The following is a 26,450-nucleotide window of genomic DNA, read 5'->3' on the forward strand; positions in this document are numbered from 1 at the left end:
CCGAAACCATTGTTTCAATGGGTTTTTGGGTAATTGGTTCCAGCTCACAGAAATTTCCTAACTTCAACAAAAATGGCAGAAAAATTTACTTACTTTGAGGTGTGTATGTAGAAGGCTCCTGGATGATGATGATGATGTGCATTTGAAGTGGGAGGTGGAGGAGGAGAAGGGAGAAGAGAAGGAAGTGGAGGTGGAGAAGCATTTTACTGCTTCTTGGAAGGTGAGTCACCTTCCATGAAAATGTCAGGAACCCCTGGACTGACAGATTCTCCACCATGAACATCCTCTCTCCTCCTTGAAGTGGAAGGCTGAGGGCTAGCATCATCCTCTCTCCTCCTTGAAGTGGAAGGCTGAGGGCTAGCATCTTGTTCCCTCTGCCTTTTACTGAAGAAAGTGTCAATTGTGGTCTGTGGGGCATCTGTCCTCCTCACCATTAACTTATGTTTAAAGAAGGAGACCACTGAGTCCTCAACATGACACAAAGTTAGTTCAGTTTTTTCCACTTCTGGGTGCTTTGAAGCCAGTTCCCTGAACTTCTCCCGGTGGTAAATCACATCTTTCAACTCTTTAGTTGACATATGGTCATCACTTTCAATTTCCTCCTCACCACTGTCAGCCTCTACCCGTAACATCTCATCCAGTTCCTTCAAGTCATCAGGAGTAAGTTCCTCCTCATGAGACATCACAAGCTCTTCCACATCCTTCTCCTCCACTTCAAGGCCCAATGACTGACCAATGGACACAATCTCCTGGTCCAACTCTGTGTCCTCCTCAAATCCCTCAAAATCATGGACTACTGATGGCCACAGTGCTTTCCATGAAGAATTGAGGGTTCTATTGGGGACTTCTTGCCATGATGACACAATCAATTTTACAGCCTCCAGGACGTTGAATTGTGTCTTCCAGAACTGTTTCAGTGTTAGTTCAGGATCAATGGAAGTTGCCTGATGATGACACCTAAACATTTTCTTCATGTACAACTTCTTGAAGTTGCTGATTACATTCTGGTCCAATGGCTGTATGAGTGATGTAGTGTTTGGAGGCAAAAACAACACTTTCACAAAGTCAAATTGATACTCCAAATTTCTGACAAGGTCAGGGTCATGACCAGGAGCATTATCCATGAGGAGAAGAGCCTTTAAAGGAAGTTTATTGGTGGTTAGGTATCTCTTGACAGAGGGGCAAAACACATCAACAGCCCATTCATTAAAGAGCTGTCTTGTCACCCATGCCTTACGGTTGGACTTCCAATAAACTCCAAGCATTGTTCTTACCACTTTCTGTTGCTTGAACACCCTGGGGTTTTCAGAGTGGTAGACAAGCATAGGCTTCAGTTGGAAATCCCCTGAAGCATTGGCACCAAGCAGTAGAGTGAGACGGTCTTTCATGGGTTTATGCCCAGGTAAAGAGGCTTCATCTTTGGTGATGAATGTTCTTTTGGGCATCTTTTTCCAGAACAGCCCAGTTTCGTCCACATTGAACACTTGCTGTGGAAGATAATTTTCTTCTTCCATCAGTTTTTTAAATTCAACTAAAAACTTTGCTGCCCCTTCTTTATCAGCACTAGCAGCTTCAGCATGCCTAACAACACTTAAAATGTCACTTCTTTTCTTAAATTTTTCGAACCAGCCTTTGCTAGCCCGAAAATCTTCAAATTCTGTTCCTGAAGAACTAGGTTGACCTGCCTTTAAATGTTCATAAATCTCCCTGGCTCTTTCACAAATGAAATCACCAGAAACTGAATCACCTTTCATCTGTTTTTCCCTAATCCAGATGATAAGTAACCTCTTGTAGATTTGTCTCTCACGTTCACTTCCTTAAATTTGTCTTTTTGTGCAAGAATTGTTGACACAGTTGATGCCGACATGCCATATTCTTTGCATAGCGCATTTGATTTAATGCCTTGTTCGTGTTTTTTTATTATTTCCTGCTTTATTTGGATTGAAATTGCTTTTCTTGATCTCTTAGGCCCCATGCTGGATTCAAACAATGGCAACACGTATTTTTCAAAGTTAAACTAGCTGTAAATAAAGAATATTTTCTTCAAAATAACACTGCAATGCACTGTATATTGTCAATATGTAAAATAATTTTCAAAATGACCAATAATTTGCTTGGAAACAAAAAAAAAAGCGTTTAGTTGAAGAGAGTCTCAAGCAAGATGTTACCTCCAGTGAAAACAGAGAGAGACTAACGCCTCTTTGCTGTGTTAAGAGGCTGGATGCCGCGCATTAAACTAGTCACTTTACCTTCAATTATGTTCAATAATTGTTAAAATGACTAAAAAAATTGAATATTAAACTTTTAAAATTATTGAACAGTATAAACTTCTTGATATTTACTAAAATAGTAAGGAAATTAAGCCCTAGAACCGATTAATGTATTGGCGGACTGATACTAAAGCTGGTTGCCCGGTCAGTGCAAGCGAAAACATGTTGAGGTCGGTCCGTAAGAACTTCGTCAACCGAATTTTTTTTCGTTACCCGAATTGAAGATCCTTATGGAAGGCAGTTCGTTAATCGAAATTACGTTAACCGAGGTGTTCGTTAAACGAGGGGTCACTGTGTATATGTATACAGTATATGTATATACAGTATATGTATATATACAGTATATGTATATATATATATATATATATATATATATATATATATATATATATATATATATATATATATATATATATATATATATATATATATATATATATATATATATATATATATATATATATATATATATATATATATATATATATATATATATATATATATATATATATATATATATATATATATATATATATATATATATATATATATATATATATATATATGCAAGTAAATCACTGTAGGTGTGCGTATCTACTATAGTATATATGCCATAACGCATATAAAGGTATATAATATATATATATATATATGCAAGTAAATCACTGTAGGTGTGCGTGATCTAGGTACAGTAGGGTATGCCATAACGTCATGCAAAGGTTAACGTCCTAGATACTTCTTGGAAACATGACGTTAACCGAAATGGACGTTGTCCGATCATCACAGAAACTTTGTATTTATACTTAAGTGTATGTGGAATACAGTCGGCCCTTAACATACGCGGGTTTAGCATACACGGATTTGCAAATACGCAGATTGCCCCGCCGGAGGAATATTCTGAAAATTGAAGTAATAGAAGTACTTTCAAATCGCGCGCCATTCAACTCGCACGCGGCACCGAACACCGACCGCTCCCGCAACCTTACACACACACGCATAGCTCTCCCTCACTCAGTCAGTCTCGCTGTAACCACGCTTGTGTTGACATCAGCATTGTAGTAGCAAAAATATTACATTTCTGTGAATGTATTATATCAAGCACAGTGTGAATAGAATATCACTAATATAAGAGTATTTTAACCGAAAACTACTAAAAAAACGAGTAACATATCTTGAACATCGGAAAGTTAGGTAAAGTCTTTTGTTTTCATGTAGTTTATCCTAATTTACATTGAAATGCATTACGTTTCAGCAAAACTATTTATTTCCGAGAATATGGAAATGTAATATTTTGCTGAAATGACGTACGTATTACAGTGGAAAGTGACGAAAGCATTGACTTTCGCTTTCTTTTGTACAAAAGATGTTACCGTAATCGCTTTTCGAATGGTTTTAAGTTAAAAAACTGTTGTATTACAATAATATTCTATCCTAATTCACTTGTGATGCAACAGTTTTTTAACTGAAAACCATTCGAAAAGCGATTACGGTAACATCTTTTGAACGAAAGAAAGCGAACATCATTGTTTTCGTCATGATTTTATCCCACTTTTCAATGTAATATGTAAGTCATTTCAGCCAAAATATTACATTTCCATATTTATTTCTGAGAATATATTCATTCAGTCCCAGTTATGGTAAAATATACTTGATATAATATTTTAATGAAAATACGGTATCGTAGTTTTCGTTTGTTTCAAATTTAATTAACAAAGATTGATGTTTCAAATGTAATGAACAAAAATTTATGTCCAGTATCTATAAATAAACTTTAATAAATGAATACTTTATGTTTTACATCATCCTGTGCTACCATACCATGGATTTGGCTACTTTGGGCTTGCTATGATGACGCAAGAGATCTGCCCTGGCAACTGTACCGACACTCACAGCTGGTGGTGCGTTGGTGCATCATTTCCATTGTTTACTGGTAAATATTTTTCAACCTAATGAAACTATTACCCATTTAGAGGTCAACCCCCAATTTTTTGTCAAATAATTTGGTCTTAAAAACCCCACATGTGTATATACGTAAATATGACATGGGGGGGGGCTGACAAGAGTAATAATATTCAATAAATAATCTGATATCTCTGTTACCCAACCCCCATGTATGTTGGAAATATATATATGTATATATATATATATATATATATATATATATATATATATATATATATATATATATATATATATATATATATATATATATATATATATATATATATATATATATATATATATATATATATATATATATATATATATATATATATATATATATATATATATATATATATATATATATATGTATATGTAGAGCAAGTAATACATAAAATAATAATTCCACAAATAAATACATTTATAACATAATCATTGCATTATTTTACAGTAACACTACCCTACAATACAACTCCACTACTTTTAGCAATATTACTTTGATACAACATGATAAAATAGACAAATAATGAAAATAAAACAAACAAAAGTAGGTTATTACGTTCAGGAAGCTTCCCTGCGGCTGAGGTGTGGCGTGACAGGAAAATAGTCACAAGGGAACCTGATAACCCACGCTGGGCATTTTAGCAGTGGCGGGAAAAGGCGCGCGTTCTGGAACATCACTCGGGCGCGCCGGTCGGACATTCTGGAACGTCACCCAGGGCCTAGGGGTTAACGAACAGGGGTGGCTCGAATTATATCATTAAATCGAGAAAAAACTGTACCTACAAAGACTGGACACCGGAACAGTGGGGTAAGGTGCAGGGCATCCTCGCTTAACGTCGGGGTTACGTTCCTGAAAATGCGACGTTATGCGAAACAACGTTAAGCGGATCAATTTCCCCATAAGAAATAGATAAAATACAGGAGTTACATTCCTGAGCCTCCCTTTGCCCCATGAAAAAAGTTACATATTCAGAAAATCATTGCCATTTCTATAGAATATAGTATATAGAACTACAGTACTAAGTTTGTACTATTGGTACTCACCGATGGGCAGAGGTGGTAGAGCGAGTGTGTGGTGGGTAGTGGAGCGAAGGAGGAGGATGGCGGGAGTGAAGGAGGGTGGGAGCGGAGGAGGGCGGGAGAGGAAGAGGGTGGCGAATCACTGAGACTCTGCGGCTGTCTTCTGTCTTCTCCTCCTCCTCCTCCTCCTCCTCCTGCTCTGAATGGGGTTCCTCCGCCGCTGCTTGTTCCTCCTCCGCCGCTGTTTACTCCTCCTCCGTTCTTGGCGGGAATGTCTTGGCAGCAACTGTATCTGAGCTGGCAGCTTCACCAGTCATTTTTATGTTGTGGAAGTTATATCGACGCTTAAATCGTTGAAATCATCCTCAGCTGGCTGTAAAGGTATCTTCCTTCGATCCTTCACCCTCTTCTGCCTTTAAGTAGTCAAACAAGAATCTGGCTTTATGCTGGATAACCATAAGGCTCACAGGGGCATTGTATTGATTCTGGTCCTCCATCCACATTGCCAGCATCTTTTCCATCTTCTCTATCAAAGTGCGTTTAGCACAAGTCGTCTTAGTTGCACTCAGAGAAGAACCAGTTCCAGCACTAACTTTAATCTTGTCAGCGTTGGTCCGGATAGTATGCACCGTTGTGGGGGTTAGACCAAGCACAGCAGCTATGTCCACAGCACGTTCCCCTTTTTCAAATCAGGTTAATACATCTATTTTCGTAGCAAGAGTAATGGTCTTACATTGCCTCTTCACTACACTAGCATCAAAAGCACTTGATGGGCGCTTGGAAGCCATTTTGATTGGTTAGAGTACAGTTTTAGAGCAAAAACACTTAAGTACAAACGAATGATGTGAAGTTGTAACCGAGACTGGTTTGGTGTCACTTGGGGACGCTGCGACGTTCCGTGAGTGAGGGCAGCGCACCGAGCTGAGAGCGTAGCATGGCCAGACAGGAGCGGGTGTTGCGCCATAGAAAGTAGTCTGTGACGATGCAAAACAACGTAGTATCGGATAACAAGGATGTTCAAAAAATTTTTGGACTCCAAATTTCAGCAACGTAGTACCAAAACAACGTTAAGCGAGGACTTACTGTAATGTGGTCATATGAAAGCACCTTCAGATGCATTTCAGGGCACCCAGGTAGGGTGAGACGACCAGTTGAGGGAAGCCGATACAACCCAGCATACACATTAAAAACATGAAACAGTGAATCAGCTATGATCTGAAGTTGTTTAAGTAGAAAAGTTGGTAGGGGTGCAATTTGTTTATGCAGGATAGTGCCCCCTGCCATAAGGCTAAGACAGTGACAAAATGGCTCCAGGAAAATAACACTGATGTTCTACAGTGGCCAGGAAGCAGTCATGACCTGAATCCCATTGAAAATGCCTGGAATTATCTCAAGGGGAAGCGGCCAAACAGCAATACCTCATCTGCCAAGCACCTGGCGGACGAGATCAGGCGTATCTGGACACAAGACCTTGATCCACAATACTTAAAAAAATCGCTGACAGTACGCCATGAAGAATTAAAATGGTCATCAAAGCAAAGGGGAATATTATCAATGATAAAATATACATCCTCAACATATAATGAGCACCCCCTACCCAACTTCCAACCTAAGTACTAAGCATGTATAAAAAAGTAAAGTAAAACTTACGAACGGATATCCATCTCTCTGTTGGTCCCATGATAAACTAGGATCTTCAATTTTCTCCTGGAGACCCTCAGTTGAGCTTCTCCCTGCCACTGACCAAGAAGGGAAGCTGGACACACCACCAATGTGCCACTGGATGGCACTAGAGAACGGCATTTCGATGGACCTGAAATATAAGGATATCACAAATGACTTTTTTTTTCTTTTTTCTTTTTTTATGGGGATTAGCCCACCCGGACACAGGTCACTGACCCACATCGAGGCCTGGGGAATGATGATGATGATGATGATGATGATGATGATGATGATGATGATAATAATAAATAATAAATAATAATAATAATAATAATAATAATAATAATAATAATAATAATAATAATAAATAAATAATAAATAATAAATAATAATAATAAAAATAAAAATAAAAATAATAAAAATAAAAATAATAACAATAATAATAATAATAATTATAATAATAATTATAATAATAATAATAATAATAATAATAATGAAATACAGTTGTACCCCACTTAACGCGGTCAATAAAACCCAGAGGGTACCGTGTTAAGTGAAAACCGCGTTAAGTGAACAACAGTACATATGGGATTAATTCCAATAGAAACTGGCCCATCCCCAAACTCCACTTTTTCCGACAGTATATTTACATTTTTAGTAATAAATAATACCTCAGACTAAAGTTAGGATAATATAATTGACATTGCTGGATTCCTTGCAAGACCAGGAATATTTTGAATATACACGTCATATATTTTGCACAAAAGATAACATATTTGCTCTGAGTAAACAAAATACTTGCATTAGATCTAAAATTTGTATGTCTAATGCAAAATCTATGATGCTTATATTCAAAATGATCATCAAATTGTAAGAATTCCAGCAATGTAAATTATATTCTGGCCGGATAATTTGTATGAATTTTATGAGCTAAATAAAAAAATTATACTTCACCCGCGTATATGAGTAGATGCACCGCGTAAAGTGGGAATTCCGGTTCTGGCAGGGTACCGCGTAAATGTAGAAACACGTAAAGTGAAACCGCGTAAAGCGAGGGTTCACTGTATGAGATTTACTTCACAAACTCAATCAGATAGGAATGGCATGGTTAGAGCCACTTGATCAAGTAAACAGTACTTTGTTACTGGTACAGTGACCCCTCGTTTAACGAACACCTCGGTTAACGTAATTTCGATTAACGAACTGCCTTCCATAAGGATCTTCAATTCGGTTAACGAAAAAAAATTCGCTTAACGAACTTCTTACGAACCGACCTCAACATGTTTTCGCTTGCACTGACCGGGCAACCAGCTTTAGTATCAGTCCGCCAATACATTAATCGGTTCTAGGGCTTAAATTCCTTACTATTTTTGTAAATATCAAGAAGTTTATACTATTCAATAATTTTAAAAGTTTAATATTCAATTTTTTAGTCATTTTAACAATTATTGAACAAAATTGAAGGTAAAGTGACTAGTTTAATGCGCGGCATCCAGCCTCTTAACACAGCAAACAGGCGTCAGTCTCTCTCTGTTTTCACTGGAGGTAACATCTTGCTTGAGACTCTCTTCAACTAAACGCTTTTTTTCTGTGTTTCCAAGCAAATTATTGGTCATTTTGAAATATATTTTATATATTGACAATATATAATGCAGTGCAGCGTTGATTTAAAGAAAATAATCTTGAATTAAACCAGAGAGCTAAAATTTTATGGGTGAAATGGCACCATGGGGTGACTTCTCTTCCACCCCAATGCCTTCTCTTCTTCCTTCTCCTCCACCCCCATTCTAAATCCCATCATCATCATCATCATCCAGGAGCCTTCTACATACACACCTCAAAGTAAGTGAACTTTTCTACCATTTTTGTTGAATTTAGGAAATTTTCGGTGAGCTGGAACCAATTACCCAAAAACCCATTGAAACAATGGTTTCGGTTAACGAACGTTTCGGTTAAACGACCTTCTGGAACGGATTGAGTTTTAACCGAGGGCCACTGTATATTTAGAGATTTGTAATATTTTTTCCATACCTGCACATTTATTTTGAATCCATCCACCACTCTTTTGGTTGTCATCATCTCCACTTTCGTTGTCAGAGTCTTTCACTGAGGAGAAGTCTTCAATAATAGTTCCATCTTTAACTAATTCTTGATGACGTAAAATTAAAGAGATCATAGCCAGAGTTTTGCCAAGGCCCATGTCATCAGCTGTGGAAAAAATATATATTAATGATCAACAAACATTAAATTAACTATCCATTCATAAAAATCACAGTTTAAGAAGCAGAAAAATAATTAAGATTATTCATTTCAAATAGTATAACTTGGCAAGTAATGAAGGGGATCTGTCAACCTAAAAATTCCATAACTTTTTTCTTAGTTTATAGTTTTATATTATATTTTCTTTATTTCTAAACCACATTGCATTATAGGGAAATATAACCATGTATTTTATGGGCGATTTAAAAGATTTTCAAGGGTAATTTTAAATACAGGTGCTCCTCTACTTAAGAACGTTCAACTTACAAACTTTCAGAGGTACAATCATCATCAGATCAGGTGTTTAATGTGGATGAGACTGGATTATTTTGAAGAAAATTCCAGATAGAATGAACATTACCTAAGAGAAGAGCGAGCCAGGTTTTTAGGCTGTATTAAAGGGTATAGCTGTACTAAATATCCATAATCTTTTCATTTTTTACAATACAGTGGTCCCTTGGTTAACGAACACAATTCGTTCGGAAGGTCGTTCGTTAACAAAATTACAGTACAAACTAAAAATAAATGCAGTAAAGTACACTTACTTTGAGGTGTGCATGTAGAAGGCTCCTGGTTGATGATGATGATGATGGGAATTAGAATGGGGGTGGAGGAGAAGGGAGAAGAGAAGGCATTGGGGTGGAAGAGAAGTCACCCCATGCCGCCATTTCACCCATAAAATTTTAGTTCAATTGGTGTAATTCAAGATTATTTTCTTTAAATCAACACTGCACTGCATTATATATTGTTAATATGTGAAATAAACTACAGAATCACCAATAATTGTACTGTAAAAACGTAAAAATAGTTTACGTTCAAGTGAGACTCAAGCAAGAAGCTTCCTCCACTGAGCAGGGACACACACTGACGCCATTTTGGGTGAGTCAAGTGGCTGTTTGGCGCGCTAAAAACTAGTTCCCTGTACTTCAATTATGTTAAATAATTGTTAAAATGACTAGAAACTTTAATATAAGACTTGGAAAATTATTGAATAGTACAACCTTCTTTATATTTACTCAAATGGTAACGAATTTAAGCCCTAAAACCGATTACTGTATTGGCGGACTAATACTACAGCTGGTGAGCAGGCAAAAGCAGGCGAAAACATGTTGGGAAAAATTCGTAAGGAATTCGTTAACTGAAATTTTTTTGTTAACCGAAGTGAAGAATCTTATGGAAGGTAATTCGTTACTGGTAACCGAAATTTCGTTAACCGAGGGATCACTGTATGTTTGTTATCTACAAGAGCCTCAGGAACGTAACTTGTTCATAAGTAGAGGAGCACCTGTACATGCATTTTTAGCTTCAGGCAATCCCTATGAAACATAACCCCCATGTAAGATGCAACACAATTGTGTGTTTATGTATGTATGTGCTGATAACCACAAGGAAACAAGAAAACACAAAGTTCCCAAGCGCTTTCATGTAATTCACATCTTCAGAGGTGAGTACAGAATAAGGAGTAATACTTGACAAGGCTAATATATACAGTAAAGGAGAGCGAGATCAAGTCCCCAGGGAACACCAGGTGTCCACAATATTCAGGTCATAGGGTAGTGACCCAATCCTTACTTATCTTCTTAAATCACAAAATTGCCCATACCCTTACTAAACACTTTCGTGTAATTCACATCTCAGGGGTAGGAACCGATTAAGGAGTAGATATTGACAAGGCTAATGTATACAGTAAATCCCTAGGGACAGCAGGTGTCCGTATTCAGGTAAAAAAGGGAGGATGACCCAACCCTCTCACCTGGTTACAAATCTTCTTAATCACAAAATTTACCAGTTTGTACATGCCATTACACAAGTTCATGTCGACAGATTCAGTATGTTTAATGAGACTGGATTCTATAATGTTCCTACTGACAATTGAACTGCATTGTAAAATTGAGGAGGCATTATCCCAGTCAATGCAATGTTTATTATCTCTCATATGAATGAACAGATTCCTGGCCTGTCCTAACACCATATTTATGTTGTTTAAGTCTAGTTATAAGATCTTTACCCGTCTGGCCTAAGTAGAACATATTACATTCCTTGTAAGGAACCTTGTAAATGCAGCCGCCTGCATTGTTGGGGGAGTTCTTAATTAACATTTGTTTTACAGTGCACGAGTTTTCAAATGTCACATTAACGTTCCAGGTTTTCAGTTGTATAGGAATTTGAGAGAAATTTTTGTTAAATGGTAATACTAAGAAATTCTTATTGTCATGGGTTGGCTGAGGATTACTTCTATAAAAAGAATTCTTAGTAATGTTAAGGCATTTGTATATAAAAGAACTACGGTACTTAAGGTTCAAACCAATATTATATCTATATCTATATTCCTCATCAAAGAATTTCGGAGTGCATATTGGTAGAGCACGTAAAAACAATGATGAGAATACCGACTGTTCGACTCTTATGGTAGGCCTTGAGGTGAATGTACGTAAGACTCAGATTCTCTTTCCGCCTGCCCCTGGTTCAGACACACCTCCACCATCCACCCAGCTTTACGGTACTAACCTCTCTAATGTTACCCACTTTCGGTATCTCGGCGCTCCCACCTGTCCACCACCGCAGACATTGATGAAGAGATTCTACATCGGATCAGATGTGCATCTCAAGCCTTTGACAGATACCAAAACATTGTCTTCAGCGGTGGGGAACTTTAATTATCTGCAAAGTTACACGTATGTCGAGCAGCGGCCCTCCCCACCCTGCTATATGACAGGATATTCTTGCAAGATAGCAATTAATTTGAGTATAAACATCCCATAGTCTGCAGTGGAGATAAAATTGTAGTCTCTACCGTAGAACATTTGAGTACACATTAAGTACAGTAATATGTTGTTCAAAATTATGGATTTTTAATAATTAACTAAGTACATTTGAGCACAGGTTGTGATAATTGTAATGGTTTTTCCTCAACTTTTATAAATTTATTTGCCTCTAAAGATGTATTGAATATAGATGAAAGCAAAGGTGCTCCAATGTTTCCCTTTTCCTTTGTGGTTTTATCAATATTATATTGGCCACGTTTCCATTATGGATCTACAGAGAGGGAGGGAGAGAGGGAGGATCAATATCAGGATCCTTGGACATTCAACTGTGAGAACTTCAAGAACTGCAAAAAATGTGTACAGTTATTTCTAACTGTCGGTGGACATGGTAGACAGAGAAACGAACACAATCAACGGCATATGCTTTTGTTACTACAAGGTATCTCATAGAAGTAGCACAATCATGGCTCTCCCCTTCTCCCACTCTGTGTGCTAACTCCCACACATATAAGAAATGTTTTCCCTTTTTGTTTTTGACCTTATGATAACGAAATTAATTTAATAATTTTTTTGGCACATTGTATAACTGTGGGTGCCATGTGAAAGAAACACAGCTCACAGCTTGGCCTGGTAGGGGAATGTATCTACAGTGACAGTCTAACTTGGCAAAATGCCAGGTCCACTTCTTATTTTATAGTTTTTTATTATGTCTTTATTTCAAAGTTACATTAGATTATTGTAATGAATATTCCACAATCTTTACTGTTTCATTACGTAAAACAGTGGCAACATGCCATCCCCACAGATATTATCCCTCATTTAGTGATGATTTAGCTTAACGCTTGGTTTTACAGGAACACATCCCACAGGAACATAACCCACCTGTAACCCGGAAAGTGTCTGTATTGAATTGACAGCAATGTTTACATTTTGCTAATGACAGCATGAGGCACAAAACCAAACACTCTTATTCCTCCTCCTAGGAAGCCATGGAAAAACTTAAAATAATTTTGTTCTTGTATATGTTTGATAAAGCCCAAAATAACAGCTATAGTTGCCATAGTCTCTAGTCCACAAAATAAAGGCCTCAGTTGTACTCACAGTCTAAAGAGCAGACGCGAGTCCCCAATCTCTGAGAATAGCACATTTTGTCATTCGCCAATGATACTAAAAACAGATTCGAGATGATGCGGCAATAGTGTGACAATGTTGGAACAGAGGACAAACATCTCATCAGAAGTATATAGTTCATATACTGATAGCTGTTAGACTTTAGTGTAATTTGATCTATGCCTTTTAATGAGTAAGAAAATAATTGGAGCAGTGGTCAATTGAATTTATTATCAAGGGTAACAGGTAAACAGAGCTTTGTTTGTCCTCCACACCGCTACCACGTGGTCGCCCAGAAGCTCCACCCACAACTGTGTGACTTCAATTACAAACTGTGCTATAGGTAAAAAAAAAAAATTATATTGGAGAGGAAGTCCAAGAATCCAAACCCTAACTTCACTTTTTTTATAGAGAGGGAGAATGAACTTAACCCCTCAGTTATAAGAGAGTTGACTGTACATTAATTATACTGTTTAAAACAATTGTCATCTTATTGTAAAATCACAGTACAGTAAACGCTTTCTCCCTCGACTGTCCAACGTGTTAGCATATCTGACACCCCCCCCCCTCCCCATATAAATTGGACAATTAAGGCTCTACTCTACCTAGAAAAACTTTATTCCATACTTGCATACATTATAGTTCATTTAAACTATCAGTTTCTAGAATTTCAAACAAAGGATCCACAACCTGTACTTGTACTTTCAAAGATACTGTATTGTTTAAATGAGAAACTGAGGTGAATCCTATACTGTAATTGTAAATACTGTATTGTCTAATGGTAGACCCTGCTGCCATATGGCATCATAAAAATTGTGACCCAGTCCCAGGTTGCTAATCTGACTTTCTGTTTCATTTACACACAATTGCAGGGTCTCAATTGTTTCTCTTACTATTGACAACACAACATACATACAGGTTGTACCTCTCTAGTCCGGCAACCTCGGGACCTGACCGGTGCCGGACCATGGAAATTCACCCTTTTCCTGGATTGATAGTGACTTGTGCTTATGCTTGGAAGCACTAGCACCACTTTCTCTGCATCATGGTCTCTTTAAAGACATATTGAAGGGTTAAATGTCGTATAGTAGCTTATCAAATTTCACGAGTTTTTAATTCTTAACGTATTTTATTGGAACACACAAAAAAATAAATAAATAAAAATTTTGACGGCGGAAACTTGAATTTCGACGGGTTTGAACGGCCCGCCAACGTGCAGACGACGGGCATAATCGTGTAAACAGCGTCATTTCTCTTATGTACAAAAGATTCATTATTGTTTATTACTGAATGTCTTTTTTATTGAATTAATGTTTATGTGTGCAAAATGAGCAATACAATTCATTAATAATACGTAGAATATTAAAACACACGAGGAAATGACACAGCATTGTTTTCGTTGATTACAAAACCAGTGACTGACTGGTTCTACATATAAGACTGAAGAAAATAAGACCTTGGCTGTAGCTGTAGTAAAATTAATATGGTTGTTTTAAGTAATGTTATTTAATGTTAATAAATGGAAATAAATGAAACAAGAGAAGTAGCTAACGATAATGGTAAAGAAAAAAGAGAGATCGCGTATGTAAGTGCGCATGCGCACACGTGAATACATATCGTCATTACTTTACATAAGAATATGAAAGCAACACTTATTTACTGTTCATATATATTTTAATTAATGTTTCTGAATTTCTTTTTATTGAATTAATGTTTGTGTGTGCAAAATTAACAATACAATTTATTAATAATACGTGGAATATTAGAGGAGACGAGACGGTTGCCGGCATTGTTTATGTTAAAGCTTACAAAACCAGTGATTGATTGGTTCTACATATAAAACTGAAGAATATAAGACCCTGACTTTAGCTGTAGTAAAATTAATGTAAAAAAATTAATATAGTTGCCTGAAGTACCTGTAATGTTATTTAATGTTAATAAATGGAACAATATAAGTAGCTAACGATAATGGTAAAGAAAAAAAGAGAGATCGCGTATGTAAGTGCGCATGCGCACACGTGAAAACATATCATTATTACTTTACATAAGAATATGAAGGCAACACTTATTTACTGTTCATATATATTTTAATTAATGTTTCTGAATTTGTTTTTATTGAATTAATGTGTGTGCAAAATTAACAATACAATTTATTAATAATACGTGGAATATTAGAGGAGACGAGACGGCTGCCGGCATTGTTTATGTTAAAGCTTACAAAACCAGTGATTGATTGGTTCTGCATATAAAATTGAAGAAAATAAGACCCTGATTTTAGCTGTAGTAAAATTAATGTAAAAAAATTAATATGGTTGTTTGAAGTACCTGTAATGTTATTTAATGTTAATTAATGGAACAATATAAGTAGCTAACCATTAATGGTAAAAAAAAAAGTGAGACTGCACGTATGTAAGTGCGCACATGTGAAAACATATCGTCATTACTCTACATAAGAATATAAAGCAATAACTTATTTACTGCTCATATATATTGGGTTAAATGTTGTACAGTGACCCTCGCTTAACGAACACCTCGTTAACGAATTTCGATTAACGAACTGCCTTCCATATAAGATCTTCAATTGCTTAACTAAAAATTCACTCCAACTCTTACGAACCGACCTCAACATGTTTTCGCTTGCACTGACCGGGCAACCAGCTTTAGTATCAGTCCGCCAATACATTAATCGGTTCTAGGGCTTAAATTCCTTACTATTTTTGTAAATATCAAGAAGTTTATACTATTCAATTATTTTAAAAGTTTAATATTCAATTTTTTAGTCATTTTAACAATTATTGAACAAAATTGAAGGTAAAGTGACTAGTTTAATGCGCGGCATCCAGCCTCTTAACACAGCAAACAGGCGTCAGTCTCTCTCTGTTTTCACTGGAGGTAACATCTTGCTTGAGACTCTCTTCAACTAAACGCTTTTTTTCTGTGTTTCCAAGCAAATTATTGGTCATTTTGAAAATTATTTTACATATTGACAATATATAGTGCAGTGCAGTGTTATTTTAAAGAAAATATTCTTTATTTACAGCTAGTTTAACTTTGAAAAATACGTGTTGCCATTGTTTGAATCCAGCATGGGGCCTAAGAGATCAAGAAAAGTGATTTCAATCCAAATGAAGCAGGAAATAATAAAAAAACACGAACAAGGTATTAAATCAAATGCGCTATGCAAAGAATATGGCATGTCGGCATCAACTGTGTCGACAATTCTTGCACAAAAAGACAAATTTAAGGAAGTGAACGTGAGAGACAAATCTACAAGAGTGTTTAAAAGTAGATCCCTAATCGTAGAAACTGAGAGGTTACTTATCATCTGGATTAGGGAAAAACAGATGAAAGGTGATTCAGTTTCTGGTGATTTCATTTGTGAAAGAGCCAGGGAGATTTATGAACATTTAAAGACAGATCAACCTAGTTCTTCAGGAACAGAATTTGAAGATTTTCGGGCTAGCAAAGGCTGGTTCGAAAAATTTAAGAAAAGAAGTGACATTTTAAGTGTTGTTAGGCATGGTGAAGCTGCTAGTGCTGATAAAGAAGGGGCAGCAAAGTTTTTAATTGAATTTAAAAAACTGATGGAAGAAGAAAATTATCTTCCACAGCAAGTGTTCAATGTTGACGAAACTGGGCTGTTCTGGAAAAAGATGCCCAAAAGAACATTCATCACCAAGGATGAAGCCTCTTTACCTGGGCATAAACCCATGAAAGACCGTCTCACTCTATTGCTTGGTGCCAATGCTTCAGGGGATTTCCGACTGAAGCCTATGCTTGTCTACCACTCTGAAAACCCCAGGGTGTTCAAGCAACAGAAAGTGGTAAGAACAATGCTTGGAGTTTATTGGAAGTCCAACCGTAAGGCATGGGTGACAAGACAGTTCTTTAATGAATGGGCTATTGATGTGTTTTGCCCCTCTGTCAAGAGCTACCTAACCACCAATAAACTTCCTTTAAAGGCTCTTCTCCTCATGGATAATGCTCCTGGTCATGACCCTGACCTTGCCAGAAATTTGGAGTATAAATTTGACTTTGTGAAAGTGTTGTTTTTGCCTCCAAACACTACATCACTCATACAGCCAATGGACCAGAATGTGATCAGCAACTTCAAGAAGTTGTACATGAAGAAAATGTTTAGGAGGTGTCATCAGGCAACTTCCATTGATCCTGAACTAACACTGAAACAGTTCTGGAAGACACAATTCAACGTCCTGGAGGCTGTAAAATTGATTGTGTCATCATGGCAAGAAGTCTCCAATAGAACCCTCAATTCTTCATGGAAAGCACTGTGGCCATCAGTAGTCCATGATTTTGAGGGATTTGAGGATGACACAGAGTTGGACCAGGAGATTGTGTCCATTGGTCAGTCATTGGGTCTTGAAGTGGAGGAGAAGGATGTGGAAGAGCTTGTGATGTCTCATGAGGAGGAACTTACTCCTAATGACTTGAAGGAACTGGATGAGATGTTACGGGTAGAGGCTGACAGTGGTGAGGAGGAAATTGAAAGTGATGACCATATGTCAGCTAAACAGTTGAAAGATGTGATTTACCACTGGGAGAAGTTCAGGGAACTGGCTTCAAAGCACCCAGAAGTGGAAAAAACTGAACTAACTTTGTGTCATGTTGAGGACTCAGTGGTCTCCTTCTTTAAACATAAGTTAATGGTGAGGAGGACAGATGCCCCACAGACCACAATTGACACTTTCTTCAGTAAAAGGCAGAGGGAACAAGATGCTAGCCCTCAGCCTTCCACTTCAAGAAGGAGAGAGGATGTTCATGGTGGAGAATCTGTCAGTCCAGAGGTTCCTGACATTTTCATGGAAGGTGACTCACCTTCCAAGAAGCAGTAAAATGCTTCTCCTCCACCTCCACTTCCTTCTCTTCTCCCTTCTCCTCCTGCACCTCCCACTTCAAATGCACATCATCACCATCATCCAGGAGCCTTCTACATACACACCTCAAAGTAAGTAAATTTTTCCGCCATTTTTGTTGAAGTTAGGAAATTTTCGGTGAGCTGGAACCAATTACCCAAAAACCCATTGAAACAATGGTTTCGGTTAACGAACGTTTCGGTTAACGAACGACCTTCTGGAACGGATTGAGTTCATAACCGAGGGCCACTGTACTCTAGACAAGTAGAGAGAGAGAGAGAGAGAGCTTTAACTGCCGGATGTAAACAAACCTTAATTTCCCCCGGCTTTTTCGTCGTTGTTGTTTTTTTACGGGGATTAGCCCACCCGGGCATAGGTCACTGACCCACATTGGGGCCTGAGGGGCAAAAATTTAATACTCCTGTAATAATAATAATAATAATAATAATCAAGATTAAAAAAAAAAAAAAAGCTGCCTATCTACCTATTGGACAAACTAAAATCGTTCCGGATCACGGGAGTTTCCGGACCACAGAATGCCGGACTAGAGAGGTACAACCTGTATAATGTTTCTCACTTGATTTTTTTTCATTTTTGTTTCTTTATGGTTCGTTATTATTACTGTATTATAATTTTTATTTTATTTTATTTTTAATTTTGTGTTTTATATTATAATTTTATTTACTACGAATTATTATTATTATTATTATGATTATTATTACATTTTTGCCCCCAGGCCCCGATGTGGGTTAGTGACCTGTGCCCGGGTGGGCTAATCCCCGTAAAAAAAAAAATTCTATATACAAGCAAAACCCAGCAGCTTACTGTAGGTGATCTCCAGACTTAACCACTTCCACCAAACAGTTTCACAGTTGGGATTAATTTATATTATAGAAAGTGGTGAACACCTTACCAAGAATACCACCAGGAGGTAACTGCCTCTCCCTCCAGAGAAGCCAAGCAAGTGCACGAGACTGGTGAACCAAGAGGGGCACCTTTAAACCCTCTGGCTGTTGCTCCTCTACCTCTTCAACATCAGGAGCTGATTTCAGGGCATTGTGGAGACCCTCTATAGCATCTCCTGTGATTCTTACCATCTCCCGTTCACGAGCTGTAAAGTATATATAATACTGCACCTGTACATGAAAAGTTGAAATGGAATTTTTCCATAAACCAATCCATTATCTATATAGCTTTCCCAGTCTTATGCAGAACTGATTAAGTGATAGCAATACCTCAAAAAAGGGGAACTATAAGGAGAATGGAGCAATACAAGACTGAAAAATGACAAGAAATGGTTAAAACAATTACATATACCCATACACAGGGGTTCAAATTATCTACCTGTATATACAGTGCCTTTCTCTGAGCAAGGTTTTTACTAGTGACATTCAGCCATGAACCCTAGTTTTTACTGACATCAATTTGCATTCTGCACTTTTCTATTGGTGGTATTTGTCCTTCAACAAAGATGTTTGAATTCAGAGTTCTACATTCTACCAAGTGATAATTATATATTTATGTGGTTTTATCAAAATATGTTAACACAAGAGTTACATTATAGACAAGGTTTGACCAGTGATCTTCAGCTGTGAATTTTATCATTTGACAAACACGTGACTATGATGTCACACATCACTCCATTAAGATATACAAGTGACAGGCTCCAGATAAATTTTGCCAAGAAAATAAAAGACCATTAAGTTATTGAAGGATAAAACAATATGACTCTCCAAGTAATATTTTGTTGAGACAACAAATAAAAACACTTCCCTCACATCAGAGATTTTAAGGGCAATTGTGACAAATAAATCGAAAATGTTCTATAATTAAAATTACATTTATCCTATGGTAATGCTCCTGGAAGCCACTAAGGTTGACCTAACTGTTACCTAAAAGAAATAACTTAGAAGTAGTAACTGACCAGATGAGATCTTTCCTCCATAATCACGGGAAGTGTAGTCCCTATCAGCAGCATACATTGCATTCAGGACATGTTGAGACAGCTGAGGTTGTGATGGGTGCACCTTTGGTTTTGGGTTAGTTGCTGAGAAATGTGGGTAGTCCAGTAGCTTTGTCTGTTGATAACTTTGTTGAGGACCATCAACTGGAAAAAAATTCCTATTATTGTTAAATTTCCGACATAAATGCACCAATATTTACATTTTTTAAGGAATACCTACAACAGAATTATCATTTAAAAGCAAACAAGTAATTAGTCCAAGGGAAAGTTATATACAGTAGAAGTCCAAAATCCGGACTGCTTGGGGATTGGGTCGGTCCGGATTTTCGGATTTTCCGGATTCTCAGGCAGTACTTTTAAAATTCAAATTTAAGGAGGAATAAAGAAGAGATGAACAGGTACATTTTGATAGTTTATTCATTAGCAAATATAGCATGCTTCATTTATCAAAACGAGCAGTTTTAATGAAAAAGCTGTGAATTCTAGAATTTTATTCTTTGCCTTTTTTATATCATAAATTGTAGACTTTCCAATGTCGGATGTTTCCATTAGAACAGTATTGCTCACACCACGTTCTTTCTTAATTATTTCAAGTTTGTCACTCAATTTCAACGTGTTCTTCTTTCTCTTCACACAACGAAGTTTATCCACTTTAGGAGCCATTATTATGGGCTTGTACAGTACTCTGTAAATGGAAAGAGTAGGACTCAAAATATATTTATATTACAGTGGTATTCTATTCATACTGTGCTTGATGTAATGCATTCACGGAAATGTAATATTTTTGCTGAAACGACGTACGTATTACAATGGAAAGTGGGATAAAATCGTGACGAAAACAATGACTTTCGCTTTCTTTCCTTCAAAAGATGTTACCGTAATCGCTTTTCGAATGGTTTTCAGTTAAAAAACTGTTGTATTACAATAATATTCTATCCTAATTGACTTGAATAAATACTACGATACCATATTTCTGAATATTTTCATTAAAATCCATCAAAATCATTTTCCTTGTCATCGTCTGCAGCACCAAACAGCTTCTCCCAGTCCTCTCCTTGTACAGGGCTAGAGGGTACGTGTTTTTCGAATCGTTTTCAGTTAAAAAACTATTACATCACACGTATATTTTACCTAAACTGCGCCTGAATGAATATATTCTCGGAAATAAATAGTAGTTTTGCTGAAACGTGATGTATTTCAATGTAAACTAGGATAAAATACATGACGAAAACAAAAGACTTTACCTAAGCTTCCGATGTTCTTGAGATGTTACTCGTTTTTTTAATAGTTTTCGGTTAAAATTCTGTTATATTACAATGATATTCTATTCATACTGTGCTTGATATAATGCATTCACGGAAATGTAATATTTTTGCTGAAATGACGTACGTATTACAGTGGAAAGTGGGATAAAATCGTGACGAAAACAATGACTTTCGCCTTCTTTCGTTCAAAAGATGTTACCGTAATCGCTTTTTGAATGGTTTAGTTAAAAAACTGTTGTATTACAATAATATTCCCTCCTAATTGACTTGAATAAATACTTGAATGGAAATATACAATATTTTTGTTGAAACTACCCGCGTTTCAGTGTAAATTGTCGTAATAATAAATGGTAAACAATTTGCCTTCGGCACTCGGTGTTTCAGGCACGGCGAGCCTCAGTTTATAGGACATAGTGTTTTTACTGAAGGTTTTGTTGTTCCATTACCCTCAAAAACGTGGGTCGACCTATAAATAAGGAATATCATAAATTAACGATTTCTTGGTAAAAAAATCAGGGTCGACCGATAAACGAGGGGGGGTTATAGACGAGTATATATGGTATGTTGTCACAGTTTGACTGCTTGTTTTAAAGTGGCAACCACGTGGTCACTTGTTGTTGCTGTGCAGCTGTGGCGCTCACGCATGCGCATATACACACAAAAGCCCGCTAAAATAAATAAATAAATAAAAATAAATAAATAAATCGTTTTCGAAAAGTCCGGATTCTCGGGTGGTCCGGATTTCTGGCATCCGGATCTTTGGACTTTTACTGTAAAACAATGTTATAATGTTTTATAGTACAGTACCTCCAAAATAGCAGCAACAGATATACACACCTTATAATACTAATACAGCAGTAGATAATTGTTACCTGTATATTGAACTAATGGGCAAAAAGACCAGATAACCCCAATACCATAGTGGACATTTCAGAAATACAGGTATCCCCCTAATAACGATAGGGTTAGGTTCCCCAAAAATCCATCGCAAGTCGAAACATCATAAAACAGGATCATTATAACATGGGGTTCAACTGGATATGTCCCAACCAGTCCAAAGCCCACATGTATCACAGAAAATAAAATTCTTACAATAATAATATACATAAAACACAATTAAACAACACTCACCACATCAATAAGAACAAGCCTGATCATCATTACATGTCCCCACTGAGGCTAAGGGGAGTCTTGAACGTTGAGTGAAGATGTCACTCTTACTCCCACACAGCTTCTGGGGAGTCTGGAGCCTTCACAATGTCAAGCTTCACCTCCAGACATGGTATTCCTGGGTGCCTTGGCCTTCCAGAAATTTTCAAAGTTACAATGCTCAACTCAGTTACAAAAACAGAACCACAGCACTTTAAAAAATCAGTGAACAATGATAACGTTATTGCGGCCGACAGTTCTCACATCGTGTTGACAATAACGGAGACAAAGTACTTTACAGTCACAGAAAACATAGCAAAAGACACTTAACAGTCACCAAAACAGAGTACTTTGTGAACATTAGTGATGTCCTCTAACTGTAAGGAAAAAGCAAAAACAAAGAGAAAACTGATGATAAAAACCAACACTGATACCAACTGATAATTGTTGAGCTACACAATCACGGGCATGTGCGATCACCATGAAACAAAGCTTGGGACCCAGTGCACCGAGTGGTCACATGGCGGCACGCGGGTGGACCAAAGCTGACATGTGCAGCAAGAGATGCATTCCATATTCCGTGCATCAGCGATTTGGGGATTTTGACCATAATTCATGGAAATTTGTTTTTCTTAAATAGAAGGGTGGTCTTAATACATCATCAGTCAAGGAAAATGTCATAGATAGGGAGACCTGTATCACCTTTTGAAAGAAAATACCAATAGGTCGTGGACAAGACAAATGTCCTGGCCACTGCAGAGATTCACAGACATGAAGGCGCACATGCACACACATTCCACCCCCCCCCCTCCCCCACCCACCCACACACTCTACTACTACTTTGCTGTCACTCGGAATCGAGTATGACGATCATCCAGCTATGATACAATGATATGAGTTATTAGGGATGTCACCCAGGTTGGTGAGTTTTGAGGTGACTAAAGAGGCTGATACGGGACCGGCAGGGTCATCCACATTAGTTGCACATGTCGAGGGCTGTATCTAGTGCAGTGGCAGAGTCTTTCCAGCATTGGCGCTCGTCTTCCTCAGTTTGTCGGGCTAACTCGAAAGTAGTGACACCTTCTTGTGTGGTGCTCCTCCAAGCGTGATGATGTGTAGTAATTGACTCACAGGTAAGGGGGGTTCATTTGGCACTTTTTCAGGTTTGTCTGAAGACTATCCTTATACCTTTTCAATTGTCCGGCGGCGTTACGTTTACTATTCGTTAGGTGACTATCAAAGCAGTTACTTTGGTAGTCTACTGTCATCCACACGGGTAACATGGCCAGGTCAACTGTTAAGTTGGCCCATACCAACCCCCTCCCCTGAACCCTCCTCCCCACCGGAATATCAACAAGTTCTCGCCAGAAGTTACAATTTCATTTAGGAAAGGATTGGAACCAGTGTTAAACAGAGGTAAACAGTGGTGAACAGTGCTTAAGTCAGTGAGAACAACTCAACAGTTACAGTCGTACCCAAGTTAACCTTCACACAGTGAGGTCCCAGGTACCCAGTGATAATGGCCCGTGAGACCCAACAACAACCAGCGATGTGTTAATCCGTCTACGATAGGAAGGCCTAAGACCAAACCTCACTCATATAACACCATCTGTGAGGGAATTACTACACCACATGTCCCTCATAACACCACATGTGAGGGAATTACTACACCACGTCAGGTCCCTCATAACACCATCTGTGAGGGAATTACTACACCACGTGAGGACCCCCATAACACCATCTGTGAGGTAATTACACCACATGAGGTCCCCCATAACACCATCTGCGAGGGAATTACTACACCACATGGTCCCTCATAACACCATCTGCGAGGGAATTACTGCACCACGTGAGGACCCCCATAACACCATCTGTGAGGTAATTACACCACATGAGGTCCCCCATAACACCATCTGCGAGGGAATTACTACACCACATGGTCCCTCATAACACCATCTGCGAGGGAATTACTACACCACGTGAGGTCCCTCATAACACCATCTGAGGGAACTACTACATCACGTGAGGTCCCTCCTAACACCATCTGGGAGGGAGTTACTACACTACGTGTTTGCTGTTCAACACCTACATTAATCTGTATGTTCACTGTATGTTTCTTTACCTTTCTCTAATGAAGGCTTTTGTTAAACCACCAATGTATGTAATAAGTCATTTATGTCCAATGTATATTTTCAGCCTTCAGAACTTTTTCAATAAACCGTTAAAAAAAAAAAACACACAAACAAACACACACACACAAGTTTGAGGTGGGGGGGGGGTGTCGCGGTCACTTTTACCCCCCATATGACCCTTCTCTTCCGACTGGGAGGACAGGGGAGATTAACACATACTGTACAGTACTTAAGGATAAAGGCAGAGGGGTTTTATTGTTTTGCTTATAAAATGTAACTGACTTGACTTTGAAGAATATAACTTGCATTGCTGAAATTCTTTTAAGATAGCCATTAATTTGAGAATAAACATCCATTATTTTACACCACACATAATAATTTTAGTAATTAACTTAGTACAGTACATTTAAGTACAGTTTGTGATAATTTATGTGGTTGCAGTTTCAAGGCTTTGTGACATCACTAATGTATAAGGAATCTCCATATGTCCTGGTTTATTCATTGATCAGTTGTCTAAGTAGCCCTGTCAAGCTATCATGTATCAATCAATTTTAAAATAGAAATTATAATGTAAAATTTTATAAAACAATGGTTTAGTAGTGCTGTTAATGTGTGTGTTGTGTAAGTGTCTTGGCATGTCACCTGACTCCTGAACAAACTCTTCATCAACTTCTTCAAATCCTACAATGTGCTTGGCAAGCTAAAACACACACATACACGGGAATTAAGGCAACAAGCACCCAGTGAGGGTTTTGTTGTGTGACTGCATGGAGGCGAATTAAAAGATCAGCTGTTGAGGAGCTTATCGCTTGGCAACACTGGTGCATTTTACCACTCCTTTCCACTCCACCTCTCTAATCACCCACACCTTGCTGCTTTCTCACTCCATATTTTAAAATGTTTTGTTATGTAATGTTGAAGGGATACAACTTTGCTCATTTATACTTATGCTTATCACAATCTCTCTAAAATACTTTAGGTTTTGTGCTTATTCAAGACATCTTCAGGTCATGAGACCCACTAATCCCCTACCCAAGAAAGTCAGTAATATGAGACCACTAATCCTCCACCTGACACTGAGTCAGGTCTGGACCCTCCCTAAAATACTTGAGCTTTCACCTTTATTCAAGACATTTTCAGAATATGCTCTCAGTTTTCGACCTTTGAAAATTTGTTCCCAAAGCTGGATTTTTTTTTTAATTCCAGCTTGAGGAATGCTTTTCCGAGCTAATTTCAATTCCAGCTATCAGAGAATTCCGGGTTTGAGGGATTCCGGGTAATGGAAATATTACTGTATTACTACAGGCACACAAGGGCTTCATCATCATTTTTGGGTCATTCTCCTATTACCCAGTCTTGAGATAGTGTGTAAACAAAACAGGGAAAACCCAATAGTATGCCCTTAGCATGCTCTTGCAGGATTCCAAATTATCATGTGTAGTTAAGAAAGGAAGCCATCCAGTAAAATATTTACAATCTAACAACAATGAACTTTTTCAATGGTGATGCTCCCATGTAAAAAAGTTTCCAATCTGAAGTTATGTATTTTATATGAAAGGTTGACTTACCATGGATGATTTTTTCTTCTGATGTTGCCAAGTTGATACTAGTCTTAAGTTCTAGCATCATTATCTCCTTCTCCAATTCAGTAATGCGCTTCCTTAGTCTCTGTCCACCATCATCAAGTGATCTTATGTTGGCAGCACGATACACCATCTGAGAATTTGATAATTGAAAGCACACTATACACTACTACCTTCAATCTTAATCACTGAAATTGGCTAATACATTATTCAGTTGATCCCTGAATCTGCTAATCCCTTTGCACTTACATAGCTGTCATTATTAAAAGGCACAACCACTTTTGTGAACCAACAATAATGTTTTCAACCAATCTCAGTCAAGCAACTGGTACAAATTCCAACTACAAATAATGGGACAATGGGGGAAGGGGGATCATCTTTTGTCAGATTCTGAATGAAGGTAATAAAAACTCATGAATTACATGTTCTTCAACTCTACAGCATCCTGTGTCAG

The 26,450-nt window shown here is 37.5% G+C and overlaps 1 protein-coding gene across 2 annotated transcripts in view; it reads right to left on the reverse strand.

Moving 5' to 3' along the window:
* Positions 1–26,450, reverse strand: part of LOC121855477 (transcription termination factor 2-like) — a 151,112-nt gene that overhangs the window by 55,451 nt on the left and 69,211 nt on the right. For both annotated transcript variants that reach the window (XM_042350446.1, XM_042350447.1), the window contains 5 exons: positions 25,982–26,129; positions 19,829–20,011; positions 18,818–19,015; positions 8,928–9,104; positions 6,885–7,047 (listed from right to left, as the gene is read on the reverse strand). In XM_042350446.1, the coding sequence (XP_042206380.1) occupies positions 6,885–7,047; positions 8,928–9,104; positions 18,818–19,015; positions 19,829–20,011; positions 25,982–26,129 (869 nt within the window). The remainder of the gene's footprint in view (positions 1–6,884; positions 7,048–8,927; positions 9,105–18,817; positions 19,016–19,828; positions 20,012–25,981; positions 26,130–26,450) is intronic.

This window comes from Homarus americanus, unplaced genomic scaffold (genome assembly GCF_018991925.1).
Source record: "Homarus americanus isolate GMGI-L3 unplaced genomic scaffold, GMGI_Hamer_2.0 scaffold48406, whole genome shotgun sequence".
NCBI classification, from domain to species: domain Eukaryota; kingdom Metazoa; phylum Arthropoda; class Malacostraca; order Decapoda; family Nephropidae; genus Homarus; species Homarus americanus.